Source organism: Acinonyx jubatus, chromosome E3 (genome assembly GCF_027475565.1).
Source record: "Acinonyx jubatus isolate Ajub_Pintada_27869175 chromosome E3, VMU_Ajub_asm_v1.0, whole genome shotgun sequence".
Taxonomy (NCBI): domain Eukaryota; kingdom Metazoa; phylum Chordata; class Mammalia; order Carnivora; family Felidae; genus Acinonyx; species Acinonyx jubatus.
Window position 1 is genome coordinate 8,418,019 of NC_069398.1, and position 27,609 is coordinate 8,445,627.

Genomic DNA, 27,609 nt, shown 5'->3' on the forward strand with positions numbered 1-27,609 from the left:
ATGGAGGCAGGACACAAAAGGAAAATAAGGGACAAGTTTCTCCTTGATATAAAGGTCACACGATAGGCTTTCTGGTTCTGCTAAGTACCAGCTGTGCCACATGAAGCACAATCCTTAAGGTCTCTGGGCACGTACGTGATAAATAATCGCCCACTGAAGTGAGGCAGAGGCCAGGCGATGCTACCCCCTTCGTGTGCGTTATCCCACTTAATCCTCCCGACAGGGTAATCCCTTGGGCTCTAGAGTTACAAAGAGCTGGATCTGCAGGATCCAGTCTTCCTCCTGGGCCAGTCAAGCTATCCTGAGCAAGTTATTCAGACCACAGTAGTAAAAAGGGGCCAACAACAATATCTACTCCCAAGGGTTGTTGCAAAGATGGTAACATGATGCCAGTTAAGGGCTCAGCGTGTCGACTGGCCAAAGTGCTCACCAAACATGAGCTATTCTCCCCCACCCCACCCCCATTTTTCAGATGGGAAAACGGAGGTTTGTGAAGTCCGGTGTGGAGGATTTCCAAACTTGCTCATGACATTCTAGGATTCCAGCGGATTTAACAGCGGACTTGGTTTTCCGGAAAAATCTCAGACGGATCTGATTTGAGAATTACACGGAAATCCATTTCAATTTCCAACAGGGCGTCTACCTGCTTGGCCCCGATGTGCTGAAGAAAGAAGAGACCCTTCCTCCTCCAAAATAAAACTGTCAAGAAAGGCCGTGTGAGTGCCCAGCGAGAAGGCACCCTTCTTCGAACCTGGAAGAGTGCCCTCACCAAGAACCGAGTCTGCCAGCTCCTTGATCCTGGACATCAACAGCCTCCAGAACGTTCCCCTGCAGGTCCCTAAGATCACAAGTTCTAATCTAACTGATTTATTCAGTAATGAGCACCAAATGCTGAATAGGAGACCCAGGTCCTTGGAGGTGAATCAATTTGGACGACGGTCGGTCAAGTCATGATTCTGACTGGCTGGTTTGGCCAAACCTTGGTGGGGCAGAGCTCCGGGAAGAGGGAACAGAGAGGAGACCATGTCAGAGGAAGACACGGAATTAGGAGACTGTGGGGGCCTGCCCCGAATGAAGAGTGTTAGAGAAATTCGTTACAGGATTGGACAGTAATCCTTATGGTCTTGTGGAGCCTTGGAGTTAGTTAACTGCCAGTGCAATATGGTCTGGCAAAGATAATCACCAGGTATTGTTTTCTACTCCTATCTTGGAAAGCAGTAGTTTAATAAACCCGAGTGGCTAAAAACATTTTTTTAATTAAAAAAAAATTCTAAATAAGAGAGGAGCAGGGAAAAATAATCCTCCCTTCCTCCCAAATGTCTTCTCCTCCGGGCCCCTCCACTTGTTCCCAAATGGGAAGGACAAGGGCCAAGAAATCCCCCAGAGTCACGACCAACAAAGCTGTGTTACGACGCTAATTTGCAAGCGAGCCGGGTATGGCCTCATGGAAAACACTACCATACATGGCCATGTTTGCCTCAATCTCAGCCCTCGGACAGAAAAGTAATGATAACAAATCCATAACAAATACCTTGTACGGAAGAACACGTCTATTTCAGATGCGAAAATAAAAAACCACGGTGTGTACCAGGCGAGCCCCAGAAGCTTCTTGGAGAAAGCTCGTCTAGTTCATGAGTTAGACTCTTGGGATGGCAGTCTACCCATCGGCCCCAGCTAGATTACCACACCACCAGGGGACAAACGGTGCATTTTATTTTAAATTCCCAGAAGGTCAGCTTATGTTTTCTCCAGAGAGAAGATGATAAACCCTTGCTTTCTGGAAGCATTTGGTCCCCCCAGAAACTTGACTCCAAAAGACGTTTTGTTCATGGTAAAGACAAAAGGTGGTGGGTCAAGACCACATAGCGTTGGTATCAGACAGACCCAGGAATGGGTTCCACCACTTGCTAGCTGTGTGATGCTGGGCGAGTTACTTAACCTCCCTGAGCCTCAGCTGCCTTTTGACTAAACAGGCATCATGGTGCCTCCTTAAAAGGTTATTGCAGCATTTAAATGAGATAAATTAAATCAAACACCGTTACAGTGCCTGGTACATAAGTATCCCATCAGTGGTGGCTATCTCAATGGAAAAGCACCAATGGAAGACTTCCTTCCACAGAAATTCAACCTATTTTACACCTTGCCATCCAATGCCTTTCAGCCCAGCACCTTCCAGTTCCCTCTCTGTAAAAACAAAACAAACAAAACAGAAAAACCTCTCCATTGGTACCTTTAAGGAAACTAAACCAATCGAGAAGACGAAGCAAAACACAACTATGCAAATCGGTTTACTAACAATCCACCTGCCTTCCCTTGGCCAAACCCTGGCCACTTAACCATTTAATCTCTCAGTTCTTAACACTGTAACCAAACCCTCTCCGTGGGTTTCTAACTATTTTCTCTAACATCTTGATCAGCATAGCTTTGAATGGCGCCCTTCCTCAGGCAGCAAAATCCCCACCAGCTCTCTGTGCAGGGGGAAACCTGAAACAGACATCAGCCAGACTTTTTCTCACTTTGGTCCACTTTGTGGGGACGTTCAGAGCAACAGGGGTGCCAGCTACTCACAGGAAATCCCAGGGCACTCTTACTTAACACACCTGCAGGCCATGGATGCAAATCGAAACTGTCCCATCTGTCTGGGTATTTGAAGCCCTTGGGGTCAACCTGGATAAGATTTTTTTTTTTTTTTTAACTTTGGAAGGGGGAGGGGAGTCTGGAAGAAAACTGGGCTGTGATAAATCAACTGCATCATAACCAGCCCTCCCTCTCTAGCGTGATCAACAAACACATCCTCTAAACTGATGAAAAACGCACTCCCTTTTCTGCGAAGCATCTGCCCACGTGTTTTTCACTGATTTAGCACGTTTTCAACAGAATTAAGCCAGGCTTCCAAATCCACTCAGAGCGTTACTTTGCCTGCCTCTGTGACTGCAAATGACTTTCTAGGGAAGTTCAGCTGTACTTTATCTGTGCCTAGAATAAAAGTTAGAAGCCAATGGAAGCTGCTCCTCTGAGATTTGAAGGGATCACATCTCCCAGATGTGTCTCATAAGAATCATCTGGGATTCCTCCTTCTTTTTAAGTACAGTTTTTCTGGAGATTCAAGTGTAACTGGAGGTGAGCACGGAATTTTTGTCTTTAACAATTACCCCCAAGGTGGCACTTCTGGTTGGCCACCTGGGGAGATGGAGGTTTGGGGAAAACCTAGGTTGATGAAGTAGAGAAATGAAAACTGTGAATCCCCACCTCCTCACCAGAGTCCTTGACCGTATGACAAGGATGGCAACAGAAACACCTTGCTGCTCCCCAGCCCCTGTAGGATGACCCCTACCCAGCTGCCCACCCCCCAGTACCACCCTACTTACAGATCTCCAACTGGGGGGACAGCGGAGAAGAAACCGGGTGGAGAGCTCAGATCTGGCACACCTCCCAGGGCAGGGGCGTCCAAATCTCCCGGCTCGCCCGGGAAGCCTGTCTTTATAGACCCGGAGCTGCCCGCGGTGGGAAAGAGGAGGCGGCCCGGAGTGGGGGGGGGGGGGGGGGAGGGGGGAGGAGGGGGGAGGGTCCCAGGCTGCTGGCTCCGCAGCGCCCCCTGCAGGGCCCGGGAAGCGCGGCGTTTTGTGCCGTTCCTGGCCTCACCTGCGGCGGCGCTGGGACAGGGGCGCACACGTGGCGGGGACCCAGGGGGCTGTGGCGCTCCCCGCAGAAGAGTTCGGGCCGGTGTCTCACACCGCCCCCCCCCCCCAACCCGGCTCTGGGACACTCACCGAGGCTCTGATTCCCAGAGCAAGGGGCCGAGCTATCAGCGTCTGGGAGCGGGGAGGGGAGATGCTTGAGAAGGTCTCCCTTCAGTCAGTGCACGACCCCGATTTTAACCGCTTCCTTCCCCTCGGAGGGGGCAAATGTGGGGGTCTGAATTGCCACCTCCCAGCCCCGCTCCCCTTTTATTCGCCATCCAGTGCCTGGAAAGGGGGCCGGCCGCACTGCATGAAGGGTAGAGAGAGGAAGGGGATTTTTTGAACTTTGCAAAGTGCAAGGCAGGAGCCCCCGACGGCTGGGAATCGTTTGGGAAGGGGAAGTTTTTATTTTTCCCAACTTGCTATTCCACCTCCACCCACAAGAAAAAGTTGGGGGGGGGGGACCCAACAACCTGCTGCAGGGACTTGAGGCCCGATGTGCCATTCGCTGACTGCCTGACCTCAGGCGAGTCACTTCCCTTCTCTGAGCCTCAGTCTCTGCAGCGGAAAAATGGGTGTGTGGGTGTGTGTGTCGGGGAGGGTATATTTATGTAACTTGCAAGGTGTGAGTCAGGATGCAAAGAGAAAGTGGGTGCGACCCTGCCCTTGCAAGTTCCCAACTCTTCCTCCCCCGCCCAAGAAGTTCCTGCAAATGAAGAAGCTGCTTAAAACTTCACCCCTGCTCCCCTCTCTCGTAGGACCCCTCCCTCCCCTCCTCTGCCTGTGTCTGTCAATCTGTTCGTCTCTCTCCCATACTTCTGATGCAGTGACTCTCCATCACTCTTTCTTCCTGCCTTGCGGTCACTCTGTATGTCTCTGTCTCTCACTTTCTCCTCTGTCTCCCTCTGCCTCTGGCCTGTGTCTCTCCCGACCTCTCCCGTGGTCTCTGGCTTTGTGTCTCTCCCGGACGTCTCCCACTGTCTCCCTCTATCTCTGGCCCTGTGTCTCTGGCTCCGGATCTCCGTCGCCGGCTCTCTCCCCGGCTCTCCGTCTTCTCCCGGGCTCCGTCGCCCGCACGCACACAGGCCATAAAAGGAAGCCGAGGCGGTGGGCTGGCCCCGCGCCAGGCCGGGGACCCGCGCGCCCCGCTCCCCGCCCCGCACGGGCCCCGGGTCCCCGGGCCGGTCCTCCCTCCGCGGGCGCGGCGGGGGGCGCTGGGCGGGCGACAACCCAAAAAGGGCAGGCGCGGGCGCCTTCCTGCAGGAATCCCCAGCGCCGCATACCAGCCCGGGGCTGCCCGCTCCCCCTGACTAAATATGGTGCGGAGCGGCCTCCCGGCGCGGTGGGCGCGGGGGAGGGCGCGCTGCCTCCGGCTGCTGCGACTGCGCTGCGCGGGCCCACGTGGGCCCCAGCTACTCCCAGCCACAGGGCTTGGGGAGGGGGTCGGAGGAGCTGGGAAGACCCCCGCCCGGCTCCCGGCTTCGCACGCACCCCACCTAGGTCCACAACCCCTCCCTGGGTAACCGGATCGGATGGGGGAGGGGGCTTGCCTGATCACCCCCATTTTGCAGGTGAGAAAACTGAGGTCCCAAAGCAGCGAAGAGATTTGCCCAGGCTCCCGATGGGACTGGAGCCCACCGTTGCCATGATTCGCTTCCACAAGGACTTTAAAGGGAAAGGGAGATGCCCAGGTGAATTGGCCTGCAGGCTAAAGACAGGTCTCCGAGGTTAGTGGCCGGTGCCCCCTTTGTAGCCGTTCCCCCAGGAGCCATTCCTTTAACTGCTCCGTGCCTCAGCGTCCCTATCTGTGAGATGGGAAGAGCAGCAGTTATGCCCTGGCTGTTGGTAAACAGTCGTTGAGATGATCCATGTGAAACGGACATATTGTGCAGCTTCCTGTTAGCTATTATTCCCAGCCAACTTGAAACCACAGGCCTTGAGTGCCTGATGGCGAGGGCCGGCCTGTCCCCCCTCCAGCCACCTGGCTCCCCAGAGTATCTCAGACCCTCTTGATCACTTCCTCAGGCCCTCCTGCTTTCTGAAGCCTGCTCTCTCTCTATTCTGAAGCCACAGAATAGTCCGTGAACTGAGCCTGTGTTTTCTCAAGGAGGAGCACAGAGCGACAGAATCTTTGCCTCAACTACCTTACTGGGTTGTTAAACAGGACAACATATGTGAAGGCCTTATATAAGCATTCCATACCTTTCTGGTACGTTCTACCAGTGCTCAGGGACAGTCATTCATTAAATATGTGTCCAGTGCCAAAGCTCAGATGTTTGAATCTTCAAAAGTGCATTGTTACAGTAATTAAAGCAAATGCCTGTTTTATTTCTCATGGCTCAAAAAGCCAGTTATTTTAAGATCAAGGGGGAAAAATACTTTAAAAAAAAGTGTTACTCTGAGAGCTGTCCAGTAAGTTTCCTTGGCTTGTCTTTTCTTTGAGGTGCTGTGTAATGGGAGTTTCCATAAACTCATGAAACAAGATGGCAGAGGGGAAATTTCTCTCTCGGAGTCTTTTCCTTTTAGCAAAAAAGCTCAAAAATGTGATTGTCCCCCAGTTTTTAATGATATCAAAGATCGGGGTCAAGCATGGTTCACTCCTGCATGTGCCTCGCGACCTAATTATGTAGAAGGGTATCAGCGCTCAAGGCCTCCAGCCCAAGATTTGCACAGGACCGTGCCTTCTTGTGAATGAAGGGATGTCATTCCTGGCCACAAGCCTGGCTCGATCGCTCTTGCAAGAAGGCACTTCTGTTTCAGTCATGACGGCTCCACACTTCTCCAAGACAAGACCCCACGGCAGAGTGACTTGCGACGCTCTTTCCTTCATCCATTTCCACCCATGGTGCCTTCGTACCTCCAGATTCTCTATCAGGAAGGCCCCTAAAATTCTCAAGAGGAGTTTTACAGTGCCTGCCCAAACGAGACACGCTCTTGACATACGATGCGGCAAATCATACTCCTTAGGACTTACCCAAACGAGTCGAAAGCTTACGTCCATACTGCAGCCTGCACTTGGTTTATAGCAACTTTGTTCGGAATTGCCAAAACTTGGAAGCGACCAAGATGCTCTTTAGCAGGTGAGTGGACAAACCGTGGGACACTGAGGTGATGCACTATTATTTGGTGCTAAAAAACAAACCAACTCTCAAGCCACGAAAACATGGAGGAATCTTAGGTGCATATTCCTACGTGAAAGGAGCTGGTCTGTAAAGACCAAACACTGCAGGATGCCAGATCTGACATTCTGAGAAAGGCAACACTATGAAGACGGTAAAAGACCTGGGGCTGCCAGGGCCTGGGGGGAGGGAGGATGAATGGGCAGAACACAGGACATTTAGGGCAGTGAAAATACTGTGCACGATACTATAATGGTGGATACAGGTCATGATATATTTGTTCAGACCCATAGAATGAACAGCACCTTAAATGAATCCTAATGTGAACTATGGACTTTGAGTGAGAATGTGGTCAGTGCAGGTCCATCGATTGGAACAAACGTGCCACCCTGATGGGGGGGGGGGGGTGCTGCTAAAAATGGGGGAGGCTGCGAGTGTGGGGATAGGTGGTGTATGGAAACTCTGTGCACGTTATATTCAAGAAATAAGGTCTATTTTTTTTTAGAGGTAGTTTTACCTTTTATTAAAAAAAAAAAAAATTAAGACCACACAATCCTTGCAGAACGGTTGTTACAAAAATCAAACACCCAAGTGGCTGGGGAGGATTGTCCTAAATGCCTTTAAAGGCATATTCTCACAAATGTTAATCCTTTGTGTACACTTGGCTTTAGGTTAAAGGAACACATCAAATTTTATATAATCATACAGGCATGCGAGTCATATACAAATGCATTCTTGCACATAATTATAAAGCTATTAGTTTACTCTATGCAAACATATATGCTAAGCTAAATGTATCATCTTCAAACGCCACCTCTGTTCCTGCTGTTTTTTAACTGCCCAAGTTTCAGATTTCCACTTTTCCTAAATCCCTCTTCAGTCCCAATTCCCATCCTATTTTTGTGTAAATCCAAGTCTTCCCCTAAAACTTCTCTGTATTTCTGGAAGAGAACTTCTAACAACCCATGAAAGCCACCAGCAGTGATGCAGATTTAGTTTTCTGAGTTAGAGGACAAGAGCTTGATGGGTCCTCTGTATTCAGATTTTTTTTTTTTTTTTTTTTTTTTTTGCTATCTCAGCCCATGCACCTTCTTCAACTACTGGCTTATAAATTAATTGACACAGTTCAAATATCCTGAGTATAAACATTTCTGGAGTACATTTTTCTCAACCTAAGGTCCTCTGTGGAAATCATAAAAATCTTAGTTTTTTGAAAATAGGTGGTTTTCCCTTTTTCCAGATATAAAAAAAGAGTGCTGCATATGCTCTTCTGAAGCCCTAAATGGCCACGTCCCGGGTTACAACAGCGTCCCCACCAGCCCCCGGGGTGAGTGTGGCAGGTGAGGTGGCTGATGGCAAGGGCACACGCGGGGCACAGCTCCCTCCCTTCACCCTCCACCCTCCACCCAGGCTGCCGGGGAGCCTGCAGGGGGAAGGGGGGGCCTGGGGAGCCGCCTCCAACCATTCTTCCCGTCCTGGCGTCCACCTCTTGATGACCTAACAGGCACAGGAACAGCCTCTGCACAAAGGTGAGTTGCTCCAGTGTTTTTTATTAAATGATACATCGAAAGCATAAAAGTGGCCTGGGTACAAACAAATGACAGGACAATGCATACAAAAGCACTATCGACTACACGCGACAATTCTGTTCAGCTTCTATTGTGATGACTTTATATCAGTATCCAAAATGATAAAGTCCAGAATTTTTTCTTAATCTAGTCCTGCATGATTGTAATTCCTGAGGTAAACTTAGCGTCCATTGCCAACATCCTTGCATGTAAACCAAGTCTTCTGAGAAGAATTCAGATGTTCATATCCCCACACCCAATACAATGGAATTCGTGACTGTTACCATAGATTACAGATTTAATTTTAAAAATGGAAATGAGCCCTGATGGCACTTCTCTATGTAAGTAATTCTAGCTCGTCAATAGGGCCTCGCAAAATCCTCTCACTTGTCAATTATATCTTGAGGGGACTTCTTTAAACTTTTGGCACTCAGATAAAAATTCTTGGTTAAGGTGTAAGGACTGAACGCTGACCACTGCACAGAAAGTCAATAATAAGTGTCAGTAATTTCCACAGGCAGCACAGAGTCCGCACCCTGAAGAGGACGCCAATTTTTCCAGCTCCAGCCATGATCACTTTCCCTGTGGAAAATGTTCAAGCTAAACGCGGTCAGTAAACGGAGCCCGCGCAGTTCACGCCCAGAACACGCTTTGCAACTTCCGGCCAACCGGGCCCTATTGTAACAGGTGTTGTCAGGGATATCGGTCTGGAGACTCCACGTTATAAAAATGTCTGAATAAATATCAAAATAGCATTTTAGAGATCGCACACTAAGAGCTCTTACCGTTGTTGTTTTTTTTTTATCCCAAGAACGAAAAACTGGCATTTAATGAGATTTCCGGAGCCCGAGTAGGTAGTGGCGGCCCCTGGCGTAGCTCGCCTTGTAAGTGCACAGCTGAAGGCCACACGGAGGTTACACAATGCCATCTTTTAAAAAGTGCCTTCTGGTATTTCTCCTAAAGCCTGTCTCTTCATGCTTACTCCACATTCTTTATATAATGAAATAAACTCTTTGTTTTACTTACAGCAAAATTAAAAGAATTATTTCCCCCTCTTCCTTTTAATTAAATCTTCCAATAGAAGCCAAAATGGTCCAAGGAAAGAAAAAGTACATTGTTACCTAGTTTAAAAGTTCAAATTTAGATAGTAATTCAGATATCTAAACCTAATTATAAATGGTTATCTGAAAAACCACTAATCATAAGGAAAAAAACAAAGTTTATAGAAAATAGTTTTTTCTGGCTTTAGTGTTCTTTTAAATGTTTTCTCAGAACATGAACGGATTTTTCTACAAATCCACCTAATTCCAGCCCGAAGGAAATTTAATTAATGTAACCTTGTTAAAGAGCAGAGCATATGGCTATAAAGGCCTGAACTTTTTTTTTTTAAGAACATAGAGGTACTAATAAAATCCCTTTAGCTCTTACAAATTTAAAAAACTTTATCATACCTTCTGAAAACAGTATTTTTTTTCTCTTTCAAGTCAAATCCAAGAAGCTGGAAGCTACAAGTTAGTTTTTATTCACAAATGTAGTAAAACAGGAGGGGCTAAATGTTTTGCAGAAACTCGAATTTCTACAAAGTACAAACATTAGTGATGTATTTTGGTAATGTTGGCAGAATAAATATGGTACTGAATACACACAATTTTAAGACAAAAGACGCCCCAGATGGAAATGTCATCTCTTTACTGCTTGAGAAACAAGAGGATCTTCAATATTATTAATACTCCCCTTCTCCTTTCTTAGGTGGTCATCTGAAATTAACAGAAACAAATGTCAGTACTTATCCCAAGTCAAAATAAGCAGTGTGCAGACATATCTATGTGTATTTTTGAATGCTGTATCTTGAATACTATAGGAGTTCTTTTTTTGAAAGAGATTTCAAATGTTTATTTTTGAGATACAAAGACAGAAAGAAGGAGGTGGGGGGGGGGAGAGAGAGAGAGAAAGAGAGAGAGAGAGAGAGAGAGAGAGAGAGAGAGAGAGAGAGAGAGATACAGAATCCGAAAGAGGCTCCAGGCTCCGAGCTGTCAGCATGGAGCCCGACAGTGGGCTTGAACTCGTGAACCACGAGATCATGACCTGACCTTAAGTCGGACGCTTAACTGACTGAGCCACCCAGGCGCCCCTGATATTGTAGGAGTTCTTCAGGTGACTTGGGACAAAGAAAGGAACTCACCATTTTTAAACCATTATTGAGGAAATCGGAAATGTTTAGTACTAAAGACTCACTCTCAAGGGTGGAACAGAGAGCATCCTGGAGTAAAACCCATGGGTAAGTAGTAGTTATAAACTTCTCTTACACGATACGTAAGGAATGGAATTTGCAAGGACAGTGTTCAATGAGCATTTTGAAGGATGACTAAGTTCTTCAATTAAGAACTCTGAAACTAAGTTCTACCTTTGAAACTAAGAAACTTTTCTTCAAAGAGAAATGCCTCTCGGCAGCACCCTCTTGTGGCCAGGAAAAAAAAACTAGCAGTTTACATCTTCCTACCCAAATCAGAAAAGTATCGCAGAAATTGTAGAAAATCTTCAGTCAAAAACACAACAATAAAGCTCCAGGAAGAGTTCAGAAACGCCCAAGGCCCCAGTGACCACCCCCTGTGCTCTGGCAATAGAAGGGGCCCTAGTCACTTCCGCTGAATTTCTTTTGTCATGGAGGCAAAGGGGTAGAGGGCAGAAGTGTTCTAGATTAAAAGAATCAAATGCAACAAAAATGCAATGCAAAGACTAAATTCTGAGAATTGTGAAGAACTGAAAATATTCCCCAGACACTTTTTACAATGGAAAAACCCATTTTTATGACAACTACTTGTGTGAGAGAGCGAGACAGAGACAGAGCACGAGCAGGGAAGGGGCAGAGAGAGGGGGAGACAAAGAATCTGGAGCAGGCTCTGAAACAGGCTCCAGGCTCCGAGCTGTCAGCACAGAGCCCAATGTGGGGCTCGAACCCACAAACCAGGAGATCATGACCTGAGCCAAAATCAAGAGTCTGACACTTAACCGACTGAGCCACCCAGGTGCTCCTGGATTTTCTAATTCTAAAGACAATTTGCTTCTACACCCATTCCCACTAGTCCACGACAGCTGATCACCCTCATAAAAAATGGGAGACTACTGGTCTGGATCACAGACGACTACCTCCCTCATTTTTAGGCAGCTTTGCTGGACAGAACAAAATTGAGGCCACAACCATTTCAGGTTTTCTAGAAAAGCACTGTAAAGAAATGAAGTTGTTATGCATGTACCTTACAGATGGGCTATCAAGCTCCGTTAATGATTTTCTCTGCTATGAGATATCTGGTTTTTTATTTATACCCAAAACTACTTTGCCTCCATATTTCAAGCACTAATACCAGCACCACTAATGAACTGGTTACCGTTCCAAAGGTGAGAGTGTCTACATAAACCCTCTTTTTTTCAGCACTCTGAAAGCTCTGATAAAGGAAGTGCTTTCATGCTGGAATGCTTTAGGCTTGTGTTCAAATAAAAGAGAATTTCATTTTAAGTGTTTTATGTTTCAGTCGGATGAGCTTCTGTAGAGATCAGGTATTGTAATCTGAAGAATAATTATTTTCATGTCTCCATAACCTTGTCAATGTTGTCCAATCAAACACATTTCCATCAAACAGTAAGCTAGAATCCAGAAAGTAAACAGAATACTCGAGTGTGCGACTGGGACACAATGCAATTTTGGGCTGATAATTCCTCACAAATCATTGCACAGGGGCGCCTGGGTGGCTCGGTCGGTTAAGCGTCTGACTTTGGCTCAGGTCATGATCTCGCAGTCTGTGAGTTCGAGCCCCGCGTAGGGTTCTGTACTGACGGCTCAGAGCCTGGAGCCTGCTTCAGTTTCTGTGTCTCCCTCTCTCTCTGCCCCTCCCCCACTCACGCTCTGCCTCTCTTTCTCGCTCTCTCAAAAATAAACATTAAAAAAAATTTGTTTTTAATCACTGCACAAAGAGTTCATTGTTATCAAGAAAATTTTTGACGGTCAAGAAAAATAACTTGCAAAATCACGTTCTTCTTTAGTTCAGCTGCCATCCTCATTTCTGAGCTTTCCACAGAGTAAGCGCCCAAAGGTTTACTCTAAGCGGAGTCTCTGAAGGCCCCAGAGTAACTAATGCACTCTCCTCCCTCCCCCTCTTTGGCTCGCCCGTGCTCGCTCGCTCTCTCCCTCCCTCTCTCTTCCACTCCCCAGCCCTCCCACCTCCCAGGTGTGAAGCCACAACTTGCTACTCTGTGACCCACATCTCAAAACAACAGAACTCAGTTAAGAAATACTCTGTTCCTTGTAACTTTGTTGTTAGCTATTAGCCATGAATGAGATCGATTAGAAAAAGCTTACAAGCGGGGCCACCACATGGATGGAGCTAGAAAGGATTATGCTAAGCAAAGTCAGTCAGAAGAGTAAATACTCTATGATTTCACTCCTATGTGGAATTTAAGAAACAAAACACACGAGCAGAGGGGGAAGAAAAGAGAGGCACCCCAAGAAAGAGACTCTTACCTAGAGAGAGCACACCGATGGTCGCCAGAGGGGAGGCGGCTGGGGGTGGGGGAAAGAGGTGATGGGGATGAAGGAGGGCACCTGCGATGAGCACCAGGTGTTGTAGGCAAGTGCTGAATTACTACGTCGTACAACGGAAGAAAATAAAAATGAAAAGCTTGCAAGCCAGAAACGTGCTTTCTCCAGAGATTGTTTTCCCTCATAGGAATGAAAATACCCGTGCCGCGGGTCTGCCGCGTGAGCGAGTGTTCATGTGTATAACATCCCCTGGTGGCAATCACGCAGGGAAAGTGCGATTATCGTACGCTCTCGGTAGGCATGTCACCTGGTAAAGCCGCTCTGGAGGGGAATCAGACAGTATCTACTACATTTTTTAGTACGTACATGCTCTGAACCAGCAACTGGACTTCTGGGCATCCGCACAAGACAAACACTTGTTGGGCAGGAAGTAATTCTATACCGCTACATGGTAGAAGCCAAAAATTAAAAACATAACAGCACATCGGTAAAGAACGATTAGCAAAGCCACGCGATACTACACGAAGTTAAGAACGAGGTAGAAGGGGATGTCCACGTGCTGACAGGACAAGTGAAGAAAAGCCAACTGCAGGAGGACACGCACAGGAGCAGAATACATAAATACACAGGAAACGGATCCCGAGGGAGACCTGCCGACCTGCTAACGGGGGCCTTCCCTCCGTGGAAGGGAGGGAAAGTGGGGAGTGGGGCCGAGACAACACGGAAGAGATGAAAGGGAAGTTTACACTGTATTATCTGAACGTTTCGACATTTACTCACGTAATTGTTTTAAGTACTTGCCGGCCAGTAGGCACTCATGACAGCTCCTTACAAACCCCGAAAAGTGTACAAGAAGGGCACGGAGGGATGCAGACTCGGCTAAAAATGACCAGCTGCAGGCTTCAGAGGAGTCACCTAACTTCTCAGGGTCGGTTTGCTCAAGCGTAAAGTAAGGAAGGAGGTGGGATGATTTCTTTTTCAACGGTCTATCAGCTCAGCATTCTAAGATAATGGATAACTCGTAGTGAAATCAGAAATCACCTCCTCAAGAGGTTGCCTTGCCTCACAAATACTTCACTTTCAGATCCGAGGAGACACAGCAAGCATTTGGCATGATCAATACTGCTCACAGCAGTTTATGAAAACTACCAAGGGCGATCTGTATTTCAGAGGTTTCTACAAGTTTCTTTCCACATTCCAGGGCTATAGCTGTTCTGTTAATCTGCTGCCTGAGCCCCACCTATGACCGGCCTTAGAAAGAGGTCAACTCGACCGAAGCTGGAAAGGAGGAGCTAATAAACCACTCAGTTCAGATTAGCAAAATGACAGCCTATTGCTGATGTGAACAAAACAACAGAAAGCTCATTTGAAAAGGGAGCATTCTGAAGGAAACCGAGGCTGTCCTCCTAAGAATTCATTATTTATAGGTAGCTGCCAGTCTTCTACAAACAGTATTCTAAAAATGCAAACTGGGGGAGGGGGCGCCTGGGTGGTTCAGTCAGTCTGACTTGGCTCAGGTCATGACCTAACAGCTTGTAGGTTCAGGTCCCAAGTCGGGCTGTGTGCTGACAGCTCGGAGCCCAGAGCCTGTTTCGGATTCTGTGTCTCCCTCTCTCTCCGCCCCTCCCCCACTCATGCTGTCTGTCTCTCTCTCAAAAATAAATAAACATTAAAAAAATTTTTTTAAATAAAAATGCAAAGGGTACAGAAACATGTGGCTTCTCTATCTGTAAGCAGAGATCTTTCCTCACTTTTCGGTGGGGGGAGTGATGATTTGATAAAATGCTATTTGTTCAGTATACCAATAATCTAACCTGCTCCAAAGAGTACAAATCTATGTGAAAATCAGGTTTTTCCAAACTTCTGTATAGAAATAATATCTGAGAATTTTGTCCAGTCATTCCCCTCCAGATTCTCCTTCCAAAAAGCATTTTGTTTTTAGGATGATAAGTAACACAGACCAAAACCATATTAAGTGTAAGTAGAATTAAACTACGACTCAAAAGCTCAAGAGAAACTATTCCAGAGAGAAATATTTAAGAAAATATACGTGCTGACAGCAAAATGATGAAGTTCAGGAAATTCATACCCCTTTGCCTTCTTCCGCTAGGTTGTCTGCCAAGACCTGGGTTTGGAGGCTGAAGTGAAGACCCTCTCGAAAATGGATTTTGGAGGTCCTCCTTAGTTCCGTGCAAGAAATGAGCTAAAATTCCATATAAAAGAGGTCTATAGCAGGAAGAAAACCACAATCAGTTAAAATTATAGATACAGGAAAAGCTTAAAACAAACCTCTCTTTTATGTTTATGTTTATTTTGAGAGAAAGCGAGCATGCACGCACAGAGGAGAGGGGCAGAGGGAAAGAGAGAATCCCAAGCAGGCTCCACGCTCAGCACAGACCCCCGACTCGGGGCTCATCTCATAACCATGAGATCACAACCTGAGCTGAACTCAAGGTTGGGCGCTCAACCGAGCCATCCAGGCGCCCCCAAAACTCTACTCTAAGGCAGCCTCTGCCACCTGAATGGCCACGTAATTCTCTATACTTAAAGAAGATGCAGGGTTACTATCCAAATCACAAACTATTCATGCTTTTTTAAATTTAAGAGTACCATTTGGGGTACCTGGGCGGCTCAGTCAGTTACGTGTCTGACTTCGGCTCAGGTCATGATCTCACGGTTTGTGAGTTCGAGCCCCACATCGGGCTCTGTGCTGACAGCTCAGAGCCTGGAGCCTGCTTCAGATTCTGTGTCTCCTCCCCCTCTCCCCCTCCCATGCTCATACTCTGTCTCTCTCTGTGTCTTAATAATAAACATTTAAAAAAATATTTAAATTTAAGAGTACCATTTAACTCGAAAGACAATTTAAAAATCCAGAGAACCCATGTTACCAACTTAAACATCAACTAAACTGAAATACAAAGTCAAACAATACACAGGAATTCAGCTTTTCAACTTTAAAGTCCAGTGTAAGACTTCCCAGTACCTAGCACTGTCTGAATACAACAGGTATTCAGGAAACGCTGGATGAATAAATCCTTGTCAAATTAGGTCATATGTCTCAAGAGCCAGGCTGTCTGGGTTCAAATCCTGGATTTACCACTTGACCTCAACAAGATTCTTAATGTCCCCAGCCTCTTAAATGTTTTTTCCTCTATAAATGAGGATAAATGTAGTCCTTACCTCCTAGGGTTATTGTGGACTAAATGAGTTCATAAATGTCAAGGGTTTAAAACCATGCCTGGCACATATTAAATGGCATATAAATGTTAGCTGTTCAGGAGTCAGGTAAGAACTAATATTTAATAAGCTATTTTTAGGGCAGGCAGTTTAAAGAAAAAGTGATTTTTACAGTTTCCAAATCTCTCTCCATTCTATCTTCGCCCTGTAGATGTCATAATCATCATCCCCAATTTATACGTGAGAAAACCATGGCTCAGGGAAGATATGCTGGAGATTTCTTAAATTTTTTGTAATGTTTTTATTTATTTTTGAGACAGAGAGAGACAGAGCATGAGCAGGGGGTGGGCAGAGAGAAAGGGAGACACGGAATCCGATGCAGGCTCCAGGCTCTGAGCTGTCAGCACAGAGCCTGACATAGGGCTCGAACCCACAGACTGTGAGATCATGACCTGAGCCGAAATCGGACGCTTAATGGACTGAGCCACCCAGGCGCCCCTGGAGATTCCTTAGATAGTAAGTAAACAAACTTTCCAGTTAAATCCCAAGTCCCATACTCTTTGCATTACAATATACTGCTCAGAGATGTACACGAGCATCCCTGCACAAACGGAAGCTATGCGGCTGACGATGGGAGAGACAGAAGCACACCAGAAATGTTTCCAATCTCATCACTGAAAATACAACTTAACTGAGTTTTTGGGGACAACTATTTATTAGCTGGTGTGATAGCTTAAAGTATGACATTCCTTTCCCTCCAAAAGGTGGGGCCTAACTGCCTTCTCCTGGAGTGTGGGCTCAAGTCACTTCTTTGAACCAAAAAACATATTAAATGAGAGTGCTGTGCAACTTCCAAGACTGGGTCACAAACCACCGTGCCCCTCGGCTTCCTCCTTGCCTTCTCTGCTGGGTCACCACGTCATAAGGACATTCAAGCTGTCCTAGGGAATGGTACACATGGAAGGAATGGAGTCTCGTGCAAGCAGCCATGTGAGTGAGCCACACAGAAGGGGATACTCCAGCCCCAGCCACGTCTTCAGATGACGACGTCCCTGGCTACCCTTTAAGCGGATCTCCTGAGAAATGCCCCACTAGCCCCACCCAGAGATTTCTGACCACAGATAATAAATGTTTGTTGTTACAAGCCACCAAATCCTGAGGCAGTGTGTTACGCAGCAATAAGTAACTCCTTGCATGCCAACTGTTTCATAACACAAGGAAAGGAGGAAAGTAAGTTTCTCTATTTCAGATGCCTCAACTCTTATGAAAGGAATATATCTTACAATCCAGGAACATAAAATAGGTCTTTTCGTTTATTTTAAACCAATGTGTCCCAAAGAGCTAATTGGTTCAAGAAGATTTTTAAATTTAAACAATCTTGTTCTTAACATCAATAAAGTTTTTAAGATTTAAAATTTTAAGATTCAGGTATTTTTAAATGTTATTAGAAAACAAAAAACTAGTATATTTAATCCACAAATTCATGGATACTAAGATTTTTTAAAAAATAAAAGTTAAGGGGCGCCTGGTGGCTCAGTCAGTTGAGCGACCGACTTCGGCTCAGGTCATGATCTCACGGCTCGTGAGTTAGAGCCCCGCTCTGTGCTAACAGCTCGGAGCCTGGAGCCTGCTTCGGATTCTGCACCTCCCTCTCTCTGCCCCAACCCACTCACGTTTTGTCTCTCTCTCAAAAATAAATAAACATTAAAAAAAAATTTATAAAAAAAAATACAAGTTAAAAAAGGAGAATATTTTTTCAGGTTCGGCCTTACAATACTTTATTTGCAATGTTAAAACACAGAAACTCTGAAAACTAGTCTTCTTCATAAATTTGGCAAACTCATTTGGTGGCATGGCTTGACCTAACATAAGGCTATTTTAGACTTTATCCTACTTTGTGTGCAAATTCTTAAGTTTCTCTGAAAAATATGAATGTGTTTGTGGAAAACCACTTTACACTCACACTGGCACATGTATCTAGTATGTGGTATACTTACCATTTTACCCTTTTTCCCCCAGCTCTACTGACGTATAACTGAGAAATAAAATTGTAAGGTATTTAAACTATATAAGGTGATAACTTGATATTTATACACACACACACACACACACGGCAAAGGAATTCTCCTCAGCGAATTAAGTAACATATCATCTCACACATTTACTTTTGTCAATGTGTGTGTTACTTTTGTGGGTGAGAAAATTTCTATCTTACAATCCATATTACTTTTTAAAATCTGAAAACTTCACAACAGAAGTGTTTTTAAACAAAGCAGTAACTGTCTTTCAGAAAGCAAACTGCTGGCAGTTTGAAGTGTAAGTTGGCAAAGAAAGTGACTAGAGACAGAGAAAGTAGATGGCTTCTCAACAACACAGCGTGGGGCAGCGGGAGTGGATGGGAGATACCGCAGAGGTAGAAGGGATGCGATGTGCAAAGTGACTGGTGGAGAAAGGAGCTGGAGCCACAAACATAAATGGACTCTGAGGTTAAGACCCAAATGGCTACATGAGGAACCTACGAGGGGGGTTTAAGGAGATGAAAACAGCAGATTTAATTTTTGGACACGGTGAGTTTAAGATGCCAGCAGAAACGTGGGCCCACAACTTAGGGCATGTGTTTGATTTAAAGTGGAGTCACAGCTCAGAGGCACCATTAAAGACTCAGGCATACTCAGAAAAGTGGGCGAGGGGACAAGATGAAAAGTTTTGTTAAGGACAAAACTTGAGTGGTCACAATTTAAAGGAAGCCTAAAAGAGCCAATGAAGAAATTGAGAACACTGTTAGGGAAAGAAAAACTTAGACAGTAAAGGTCATAAAAGACAAATGACAATAGGTGTTTTAAGGGAGAAGAGTCAGTATTACAAAATGCCACAGAAACTCCAGTGAAACTGAGCTTCTCAAATTGGAAATACACAATATACAGCCACTCTTGGGGCCGGGGCCTTGGGACAAAGTACAGGGTAAAGGTGGAGTATGATCCTAGAACATTCATTGTGCAAAGACTTGTGGGAAAGTTCAATTTAATTGGTATGTCCTTTATAACATTTTTATGGTAGAACAATTATATCATGAAGTAGAAAGAGAAAAATTCAATAAAGTTTCGAAAGAGAAAACATAAGATTTCAAAGAAATTTCTTGCTAATGGAAAGGCTGCTTTGAGCCATGTCCCCTGGCCTCCTATGTACATTCTATTTTTATTTTATTTTATATTTTATTTTATTTTATTTTAATTTAATTTAATTTTATTTTTGCCATTCAGGGATTCTCTGGGAAAAGTTTAAGCAACTCTGAAGTAAGAAAAGAACCAAGAAACTACTCAAAAGTGGTCACCCTTCCTTTCAAGGGCAGAGTTTCAGTATAAATGGATAGGAGAATTTAACATGCAGAGAGGGCAAAAGAGGGGACAGTAACAAAATGAAAACAGAGGGTTGGTTTTCACTAAGTTCAATGGTCAAAACAAGTTGATTGGGTTTTGGGGGGATCCTAAGTTGAGTGAAGGAAATAATTGGGAGGAAGAGTTCAGCGTGAGTAAGGAAACAAGTGATAAAAGATAGTCTCAGATGGGAAATAAAAGTGGGGGGTGGGGTATGGACCAAGAAACCAAGAAACGTGACCCTTAGCAGGACTGTTGCTCAGTCCTCTGAAACCACGGGAATTTTAGCTCCAGGGAGCAGATGCCTTATCTTGTTTATTGCTACACACCTTGGATTTGGTGCAGTGTTAGACACACACTCGAACCAAATAAATACCTGCTGAGTTAAAACGAAATAAAACCACCACTATGTGATTATGACTCCAATACAACACTATCTAAAAATTTATTTTTAAGTTTTTATTTTAAAAAAAGTTATTAAAAAAAAGTTCTTGGCACAAAAATAGACACTCAGATCAACGGAACAGAATAGAGAACCCAGAAATGGACCCACAAATGTATGGGCAACTAATCTTTGACAAAGCAGGAAAGAATATCCAGTGAAATAAAGACAGTCTCTTCAGCAAGTGGTGCTGGGAAAACTGGACAGCGACACGCAGAAGAATGAACCTGGACCACTTTCTTACACCAGACACAAAAATAAACTCAAAATGGATGAAAGACCTCAATGTAAGACAGGAAGCCATCAAAATCCTCGAGGAGAAAGCAGGCAAAAACTTCTCTGACCCTGGCCACAGCAACTTCTTACTCAACACGTCTCTGGGAGCAGGGAAACCAAAGCAAAATGAACTATTGAGACCTCATCAAAATAAAAAGCTTCTGTACAGCGAAGGAAACAATCAGCAAAACTAAAAGGCAACTGATGGAATGGGAGAAGATATTTGCAAACGACATATCAGATAAAGGGTTAGTATCCAAAATCCATACAGAACTTATCAAACTCAATACCCAAAAAATAAATAATCCACTGAAGAAATTGGCACAATGAATAAACACTTCTCCAAAGAAGACACCCAGATGTCCAACCAACACAGGAAAACATGCTCCACATCACTCATCATCAGGGAAATATAAATCAACACCACACTGAGATACCACCTTACACCTGTCAGAAAGGCTGACATCAACAACTCAGGCAACAACAGATGTTGATAAGGATGCAAAGAAAAGAGGATCTCTTTTGTACTGCTGGTGGGAATGCAAACTGGTGCAGCCACCCTGGAAAGCAGTGTGGAGGTTCTTTGAAAAATTAAAAAGAGAACTACCCTACGACTCAGCAATGGCACTACTAAGTATTTATCCAAGGGACACAGGTGTACTGTTTCAAAGGGACACATGCACCCCCAGGTTTATAGCAGCACTATCAACAATAGCCAAAGTACGGAAAGAGCCCAAATGTCCACTGATGGATGAATGGATAAAGAAGATGTGGTATACACACACACACACACACACACACACACACACACACACACACACACACACTGGAGTATTACTCGGCGATCAAAAAGATGAAATCTTGCCATCTGCAACTACGTGGAAGGAATTGGAGGGTATTATGCTAAGCGAAATTAGTCACAGAAAGACAAATATCATATGACTTCACTCATACGAGGACTTTCAGATACAAAACAGATGAACATAAGGGAAGGGAAGCAAAAATAATATAAAAACAGGGAGGGGGACAAAACAGAAGAGACTCTGAAATATAGAGAACAAACTGAGGGTTGCTGGAGGGGCTGTGGGAGGGGGGATGGGCTCAGTGGGTAAGGGGCTTAAGGAATCTACTCCTGAAATCACTGTTGCTTCATGTGTTAACTAAGTTGAATGCAAATTATAAAAAAATAAATAAATTATAGAAAAAAAAAAGTTCTTACATTGTGTTATCCTTTGATTCTTCAAATGCATTTAGTTCCCGAATGAGAAACTGTCTGTCCAATGGTACTACCGGCTGACCAGATTCTGGAGGAAAAATCAGGTGTCTTTATTCATCTAAAAAGCACATATGATTTTGATAAGAACCACTCACCAGGTATACAGACTTTTCAGATTTTCTGTAGGCGAGGCAAAATGGCACAGCCACTTTGGAAACGGGTTGAGCCATTCCTTACAAAGGTGAGCATGTACTTACCCCACACAACCTTGCAATCCCACTCTTAGCTCTTTACTCAAGAGAAACGAAAGCTTACTTTCACACAGAAACTTGTGTGTGAATGTTTATGGCAGCTTGATAATTGCCAAAAACTACAAACCACTGGCGATAATGGATAAAATCGGCACAGCCATACAAATGAGTGCTATTCAGGGGGAAAAAAACCCAACACAGCTGAATCTCAAATGCATTATGCTAAGTGAAAGGAAGCAGACTCAAAAGGCTACTTCCTGAATGGGTTCATTTCTATAACATTCTGGAAAAGGCAAATGACAGGTACAGAAAACAACAGATCAGTGGTTGCTAGGGGTGGGGGTAGACAAAGAAGTTGACCACAACAGGGCAGAGAATTTTTTGAGGTGATAAAAATACTCTACATCGAGACTGTAACTGAGGTGGTAGTTACAAAACTATGCATTTGGTAAAATTCATCGAAGTGTATACTAAAAAAGGTATATTGTACTGTTAACTATACCTCAGTTTTTGAACAAAGCCGAGACACTTAATATGAAACCTCAAATGATGGTTACCATATTTCATTTTAGGGAAGCCCAAGTCCAAGACCGCATTCATTCTATTTTCACAGTTTTCTTCTTTTCTGAGTACTAATAGTATTATGTAGCCATCTGTAACAAACTGAGGAAAGTGGATACTGATACTGAAGATCCTTAGACCACTAAAAATCCTGGTCTTTATTCAGTTAAGGTATACGCTTAACATTAAATAAGACATCTAGGGGCACCTGGGTGGCGCAGTCGGTTAAGCGTCCGACTTCAGCCAGGTCACGATCTCGCGGTCCGTGAGTTCGAGCCCCGCGTCAGGCTCTGGGCTGATGGCTCGGAGCCTGGAGCCCGTTTCCGATTCTGTGTCTGCCCCTCCCCTGTTCATGCTCTGTCTCTCTCTGTCCCAAAAATAAATAAAAAATGTTGAAAAAAATTAAAAAAAAAAAATAAGACATCTAGAATATCAATAAAAGGGCTGTTAAATCAAAGTTCCAGCATCTCAAAGAACTCATTCTCTCTTCCAAAATCTACTTCATGGTTTCTTTTCTTTAATGAGAGGTGAAACAATCTTAAAGCACAGAGCAAACCTTAAACAAGGCCATCAAATGATACAGGTGCAATCCTTCCAATCCCATTTCTCCCTCAGCCCAGAGGAAAGTCTTGACTACCGTGCATTCCTTTCAGTTCTTTACTTTCTTCACAAATAAAATTTAACAGACAAATGTCTCTTCAACTGTCCATCTCCTCCCCCCAATACCAAGGTTAACCCCCAATAGGAAAGTAAACTCCTTCCTAATCCATTTTTTTTTTATTTTTTTTTCAACGTTTATTTATTTTTGGGACAGAAAGAGACAGAGCATGAACGGGGGGAGGGGCAGAGAGAGAGGGAGACACAGAATCGGAAACAGGCTCCAGGCTCTGAGCCATCAGCCCAGAGCCTGACGCGGGGCTCGAACTCCCGGACCGCGAGATCGTGACCTGGCTGAAGTCAGACGCTTAACCGACTGCACCACCCAGGCGCCCCCCTAATCCATTTTAAATATCACGCTTTTACACACATTTGCATATATCCCTCACCTATAATAGTAGCAGTATTTTAAAGTTTTATCTCTAGTGCTTCATATTTTTTAACAAAAACTATATACATCAAAACTGTATTTTTAAAGTATATCTATAGAAAAAAGCTAGCAGCAAACAAAATGTCAACAACTGCTTATTCTCAGTATCAGGCGATTTTTCAAAGGGTGCACCTAGTGTTTATTTATTTTCCCCTACAATACAGTAAGCCCCATGAGAACTTGTTCAAGCTATGGAAAGAACCCATGAGATGTTTATGTCCCTGTCACTCAGATGACACTGTGGTAATGGAATCGGATTTCCAGCGTAAACATTTTCTGAGAATTGAGGGCAGGGAAAAAGCAGATGTTGTTTCAGGTAAGTAACAATAACCTCTTACCTGATATGAGGACAGATGCTGTATACTTATATTTGTTGAATTCCAAATACTCCCGAATTAATTCATTAATTAGAAGGTTTTCATGAGACAACGGTGGTCGGGGTTCACTTTCATCATTCAGGGCATTGAAAACTTCAGCTCGGATCCTTGCTTTTAAATGCCCTAATACTCCTCTTTTCTCCAAGGTGTCCTTTAAAACTGTTAAATATAAAATATTATGTTTCAATTATAGAACAAATTTGGTCATTCTTTTTTTTTTTTTTTTTAAGTAATCTCTACATCAACATGGAGCTCGAACTCATTCAAATTCTTGAGATCAAGAGTCGCACACTCCACCAACTGAGCCAGCCAGGCACCCCTCAATTCTTAGGCATACTTGGAAGAAAAATGTGTAACTAGTAAAGTGGCCTAATACCCACTGTTTCGATCTAAACAATGTGCTAAATGGAAGTTATCCAATTAGCTACCACAATTCATGTTTGTAATAAAAATATAAAGTTCTCAAGTTGCCATGATTTGCTATTTTAATATATTTAGGCAAAGTCAAGTTTATCTTTCTAACATCATCACTGTCAGTAGCTATAGTCTGGTATGCATCTTTAGTGAGGGAGGAAAAGGGAGCATAGAATTAGCTCACCAGAGCCTGAAATTAACCCTTACTGTCTCGTATGTTTTCAAGAGTGTTTAGCACTGCAGATAGGGTCTACATGTCACGAAAATCTCTGGTGTAGAAAGATGATTAAAGACAATGAATGCATTCCATAAAAGGAAGGAATATGTTGTCTTTTGATAAAAACCTATGCTATCCAGAACCCTTGGGGAATGGCCCATTCAGAGCAAAAAGGTATTTTGGGTTTGTTTTTTTTAAGACACAAGTTAATTTCCTAAAAAAACAACAGGATTCTGAAATTATAAGCCTAGTTAGAAATCTAACACGTAGATTAGCCTAGTTAGAAATCTATCACTGCCACCTTGAGACATCGGGGATATATATGTTGAGTGTAATCTAACTTCTTGAGGAGCAAGGGTCGGATTGCTGTATCAGTTATGATAATGAGATTTAACTATAAATGTTAGTATAGATACTGACGGGCACAGGGCTGAATTGGCATCATTCCTTGCAGTGATCTGGAACCTTCTTCGTTCACATTGTCCCTCAAGGCTAAGTAACAAACCCAGACAATCAACACCTCTCACCCACAGTGCCTAGAACACAGTAAGAGCTCAAAAACTCTACCTGGGAGCATTATAATACAGGGTGTAATAAACATAGTTTAATACATACTGTGCCCTACCCGAGGCACCAAATAAGTACATCAACATAAAGAAAAACTCATAAACAGAGCCCAAAGAACTTATCCATTTGTCATAAAATTCCTTTAAAGCTTTATTATACAACAACAAAAACCTGGGTCTTAGGATTCCATTACAGAGATACAATCTAGACTGAATTTTAACCTTTCTTGCTCCTTGTTTTTAAATCATCCCTTCAACCTTTTGGCAGGTATGCAAGTACAGTTATCACCCAATCAGACTTTGTAACAGGCCCATAAAAGGAAGGTCCAGCCTTATCACAGTCTTGGGATCATAACCGAACCCGTTCTTTAACTCCATCTTTGGAAGCAGATGGGAGAGTTTTCGCTGGCCAGGATCCTGTCCCAAAGGCTGTATGTGCACACAGCACAGCCTCAAACTCAGCACAGAAATGCGAATTAATGAAGCTGCAGTTAGGAAATCTAGGCTGTCCGTCTCATCGCCAGCTCACGCCTCAGTTGCCCTCTCCAACATGATGAGCTCCACCTCTCGGAGGCAGAACCAAGGGAGATGCAAAGATGTGCAAGCTTCAAAAAGGCACAAGTCCATACAATGTACGATAACTGACTGGGAAACACATTGTCACTGAGATTCTCTTCAACACAGAGCATATTCAGAACCGGGCAACGCAGAAAAAACATAAAGGGCTCCCTAGATCTGTGAAGGACACTCACTCCTAAACCCCAGAGTTACATCTTCTTTTGGGGTTCTGTATTATTTTGCCCTTCCTGCTATTTATTATGTTTAAAACACGGTGCTATAACAACTTCAGAAAGAGGTTCTTAACTTGCCTTAATATCCCAAAATACCTTTATTTTTTTTAAGTTTATTTATTTGGGGGGGGGGGGAGAGCACATGAGCAGGAAGAGGGGCAGGGAGAGAGGATCCCAAGCAGGCTCCCCACGGTCAGCGCAGAGCCCCCACGTGGGGCTCCAACTCGCAACCGCAGGATCGTGACCTGAGCCTAAATCAAGAGCGGGTGGCTTAACCCACTGAGCCACCCAGGTGCCCCCCTTCCCAAAGTATCTTTAAATCCTCTGAAGAGGGGCGCCTGGGTGGCTCAGTGGGTTAAGCCTCTGACTCTTGATTTAGGCTCAGGTCACGATCTCGTGTGAGTTCGAGCCCTGGCATCGGGCTCCGTGGTGGCAGTGCAAAGCCTGCTTGGGATTCTGTCCCTCTCCCTCTCAAAATAAATAAATAAACTGAAAAAAATCTTAAAAAAAAAAAAAAGATAAATCCTCTGGAGCTGATGCAATATCACATGTGTTACGTATTCCCTGCGGGGAGTGAGATCGGATTCCCGTGAACTCTGTTCTTGTAGATAAAGGCATGCCTTTTCCAGGACTGTTCACCAGCCCGGCGCCCAAACACACATTTACATCAATGCTTCCAGCATCCTCTTCTGAAAGGGATTCAACCCCTCCCTGCCAAATCTTTAAGAATTACTGATTTGGATCCCAAGTTCCCTGAAAACTCAACTGGTTTTATTAACTGGGTAGCAGTATCACCCACGGATTAAGACCTGGACTTCAGGTGCGGCTGATCTAGGCTCTCGCACCGGGCCTCCTAGCGAAGGAGCTTTGCGCGAGCTATTTCACCTCTCGGCACCTCTATTTCCCAGTCTATAAAATGGGCATGACATTGTGACACAGGATCTATTATGCAATACTGGGATCGGGTAGTGCTTGACATTTAAGGCTCTGTCGCTTATAACTATAACTACTATTATTTGTCTGGACATGCGATCACACAAAATCAACGGTGAACAAACGTTTCCAGCTGAATCGACTCGCACCTTTGTGGAACTCTGCTGAAAACTCCAGGAGAATGGCCAGGCAGCTTCCCACCGCCAGTTTTTCCCCATGGAGAGCGGGACGCACCTCACAGGTGGTTGCAAGGATTCAGTGACAACTAAGCTAACGGTTTGGGATTGTACCTAACCCCAAAAATGGCTGTAGGTACTGTCATCGCTCAGTCCCACATGAAGGAAGCGGCCCAAAGCTTCGGCCCGAGAGCGGTCTCACAAATGCGCCCAGAGGCCCAACGTGCAGGACTGCAGGCCCCTCGGGCACATGAGGGTCCCGCAGCTCCTGCTCCAGCTCAAAGCCGATTCCAAAACTGCCCCAGTGCGACCGCTTCCCTCACACAGGGCCCGGGCGCAGCGGCCGCCACACCAACCGGACGCTCTGCCGACCCTAACGCCGCAGAACGAGCCCCGCGCCCCCGGAAAGCCGGACTCTGTTTCGCGCGCGCTCCTTTCGCTCCATCCTTTTCACAAGAGGAAGGCCAGACGCCTTTCACCCAGCAAACGGCCCACGCGCACTCACCAGCCTTGAGCTCGGCGACAGTCGCCATCTTTCAACCGCCGTCAGGGGCGCGCCTCGGCTGTGCGCACGCGCAGCTCCGCCCCTCTCTGCGGCATGGTCTACAGCCAATAGGTGCGCCGCTCTAGCTACACTCGGTCCCACCCCTTTCAGTTTTCTCTCTCCGGGGTTGGTTGGGTGGTGACTCTCCGGAGGGATTTCACCAATCAGCGAGTTCTCTAGGTGCTGCGGGAGGAGGGAGGAGGAGTCAGGACTAAGACCCTTTACCTTTGCGTGCCACTGGCACTTCAGTTGACTAATATTTCCGACGTTTCCCCACTGCTCGTCTCTGCAGCCTCAGGGACTAAT

General features: G+C 44.9%; 2 protein-coding genes across 4 annotated transcripts in view; both read right to left on the bottom strand.

Annotated features, from left to right (window-relative positions):
• Window positions 1–3,513, bottom strand: part of MYH11 (myosin heavy chain 11) — a 122,181-nt gene extending 118,668 nt beyond the window's left edge. The window contains exon 1 of the mRNA XM_027043175.2: window positions 3,369–3,513. The gene's annotated coding sequence lies outside the window, so the exon portion shown is untranslated. The remainder of the gene's footprint in view (window positions 1–3,368) is intronic.
• Window positions 3,514–8,330: 4,817 nt separating this feature from the next.
• CEP20 (centrosomal protein 20) lies at window positions 8,331–27,399 on the bottom strand. Of its 3 annotated transcripts, none has more exons than XR_001429521.3 (6): window positions 27,265–27,399; window positions 23,624–23,821; window positions 21,390–21,474; window positions 14,991–15,127; window positions 9,819–10,124; window positions 8,331–9,100 (listed from the first exon to the last, which is right to left on the bottom strand). XR_001429521.3 is itself a non-coding variant. In XM_015067226.3 (6 exons), exons 1-5 carry the CDS (start codon window positions 27,290–27,292, stop codon window positions 10,048–10,050), a joined length of 525 nt encoding a protein of 174 aa, XP_014922712.1. In that variant the 5' UTR covers window positions 27,293–27,399; the 3' UTR covers window positions 8,331–9,100; window positions 10,014–10,047. The 3 variants fall into 3 exon arrangements, 2 of the variants coding, with proteins under 2 accessions (XP_014922712.1, XP_053069118.1); XM_015067226.3 differs by having other exon boundaries at window positions 10,014–10,124; XM_053213143.1 differs by lacking the exons at window positions 8,331–9,100; window positions 14,991–15,127 and having other exon boundaries at window positions 9,867–10,124.
• Window positions 27,400–27,609: the final 210 nt, after the last annotated feature.

Bases quoted from the DNA above. Each gene is read 5' to 3' on its own strand.
- CEP20 (XM_015067226.3), bottom strand. From the start codon at position 27,292: ATGGCGACTGTCGCCGAGCTCAAGGCTG. The intron at 23,822-27,264 runs GTGAGTGCGCGT...TATATTTAACAG, and splicing joins TGTCGCCGAGCTCAAGGCTG to TTTTAAAGGACACCTTGGAG. The intron at 21,475-23,623 runs GTAAGAGGTTAT...TTTTTCCTCCAG, and splicing joins AGCATCTGTCCTCATATCAG to AATCTGGTCAGCCGGTAGTA.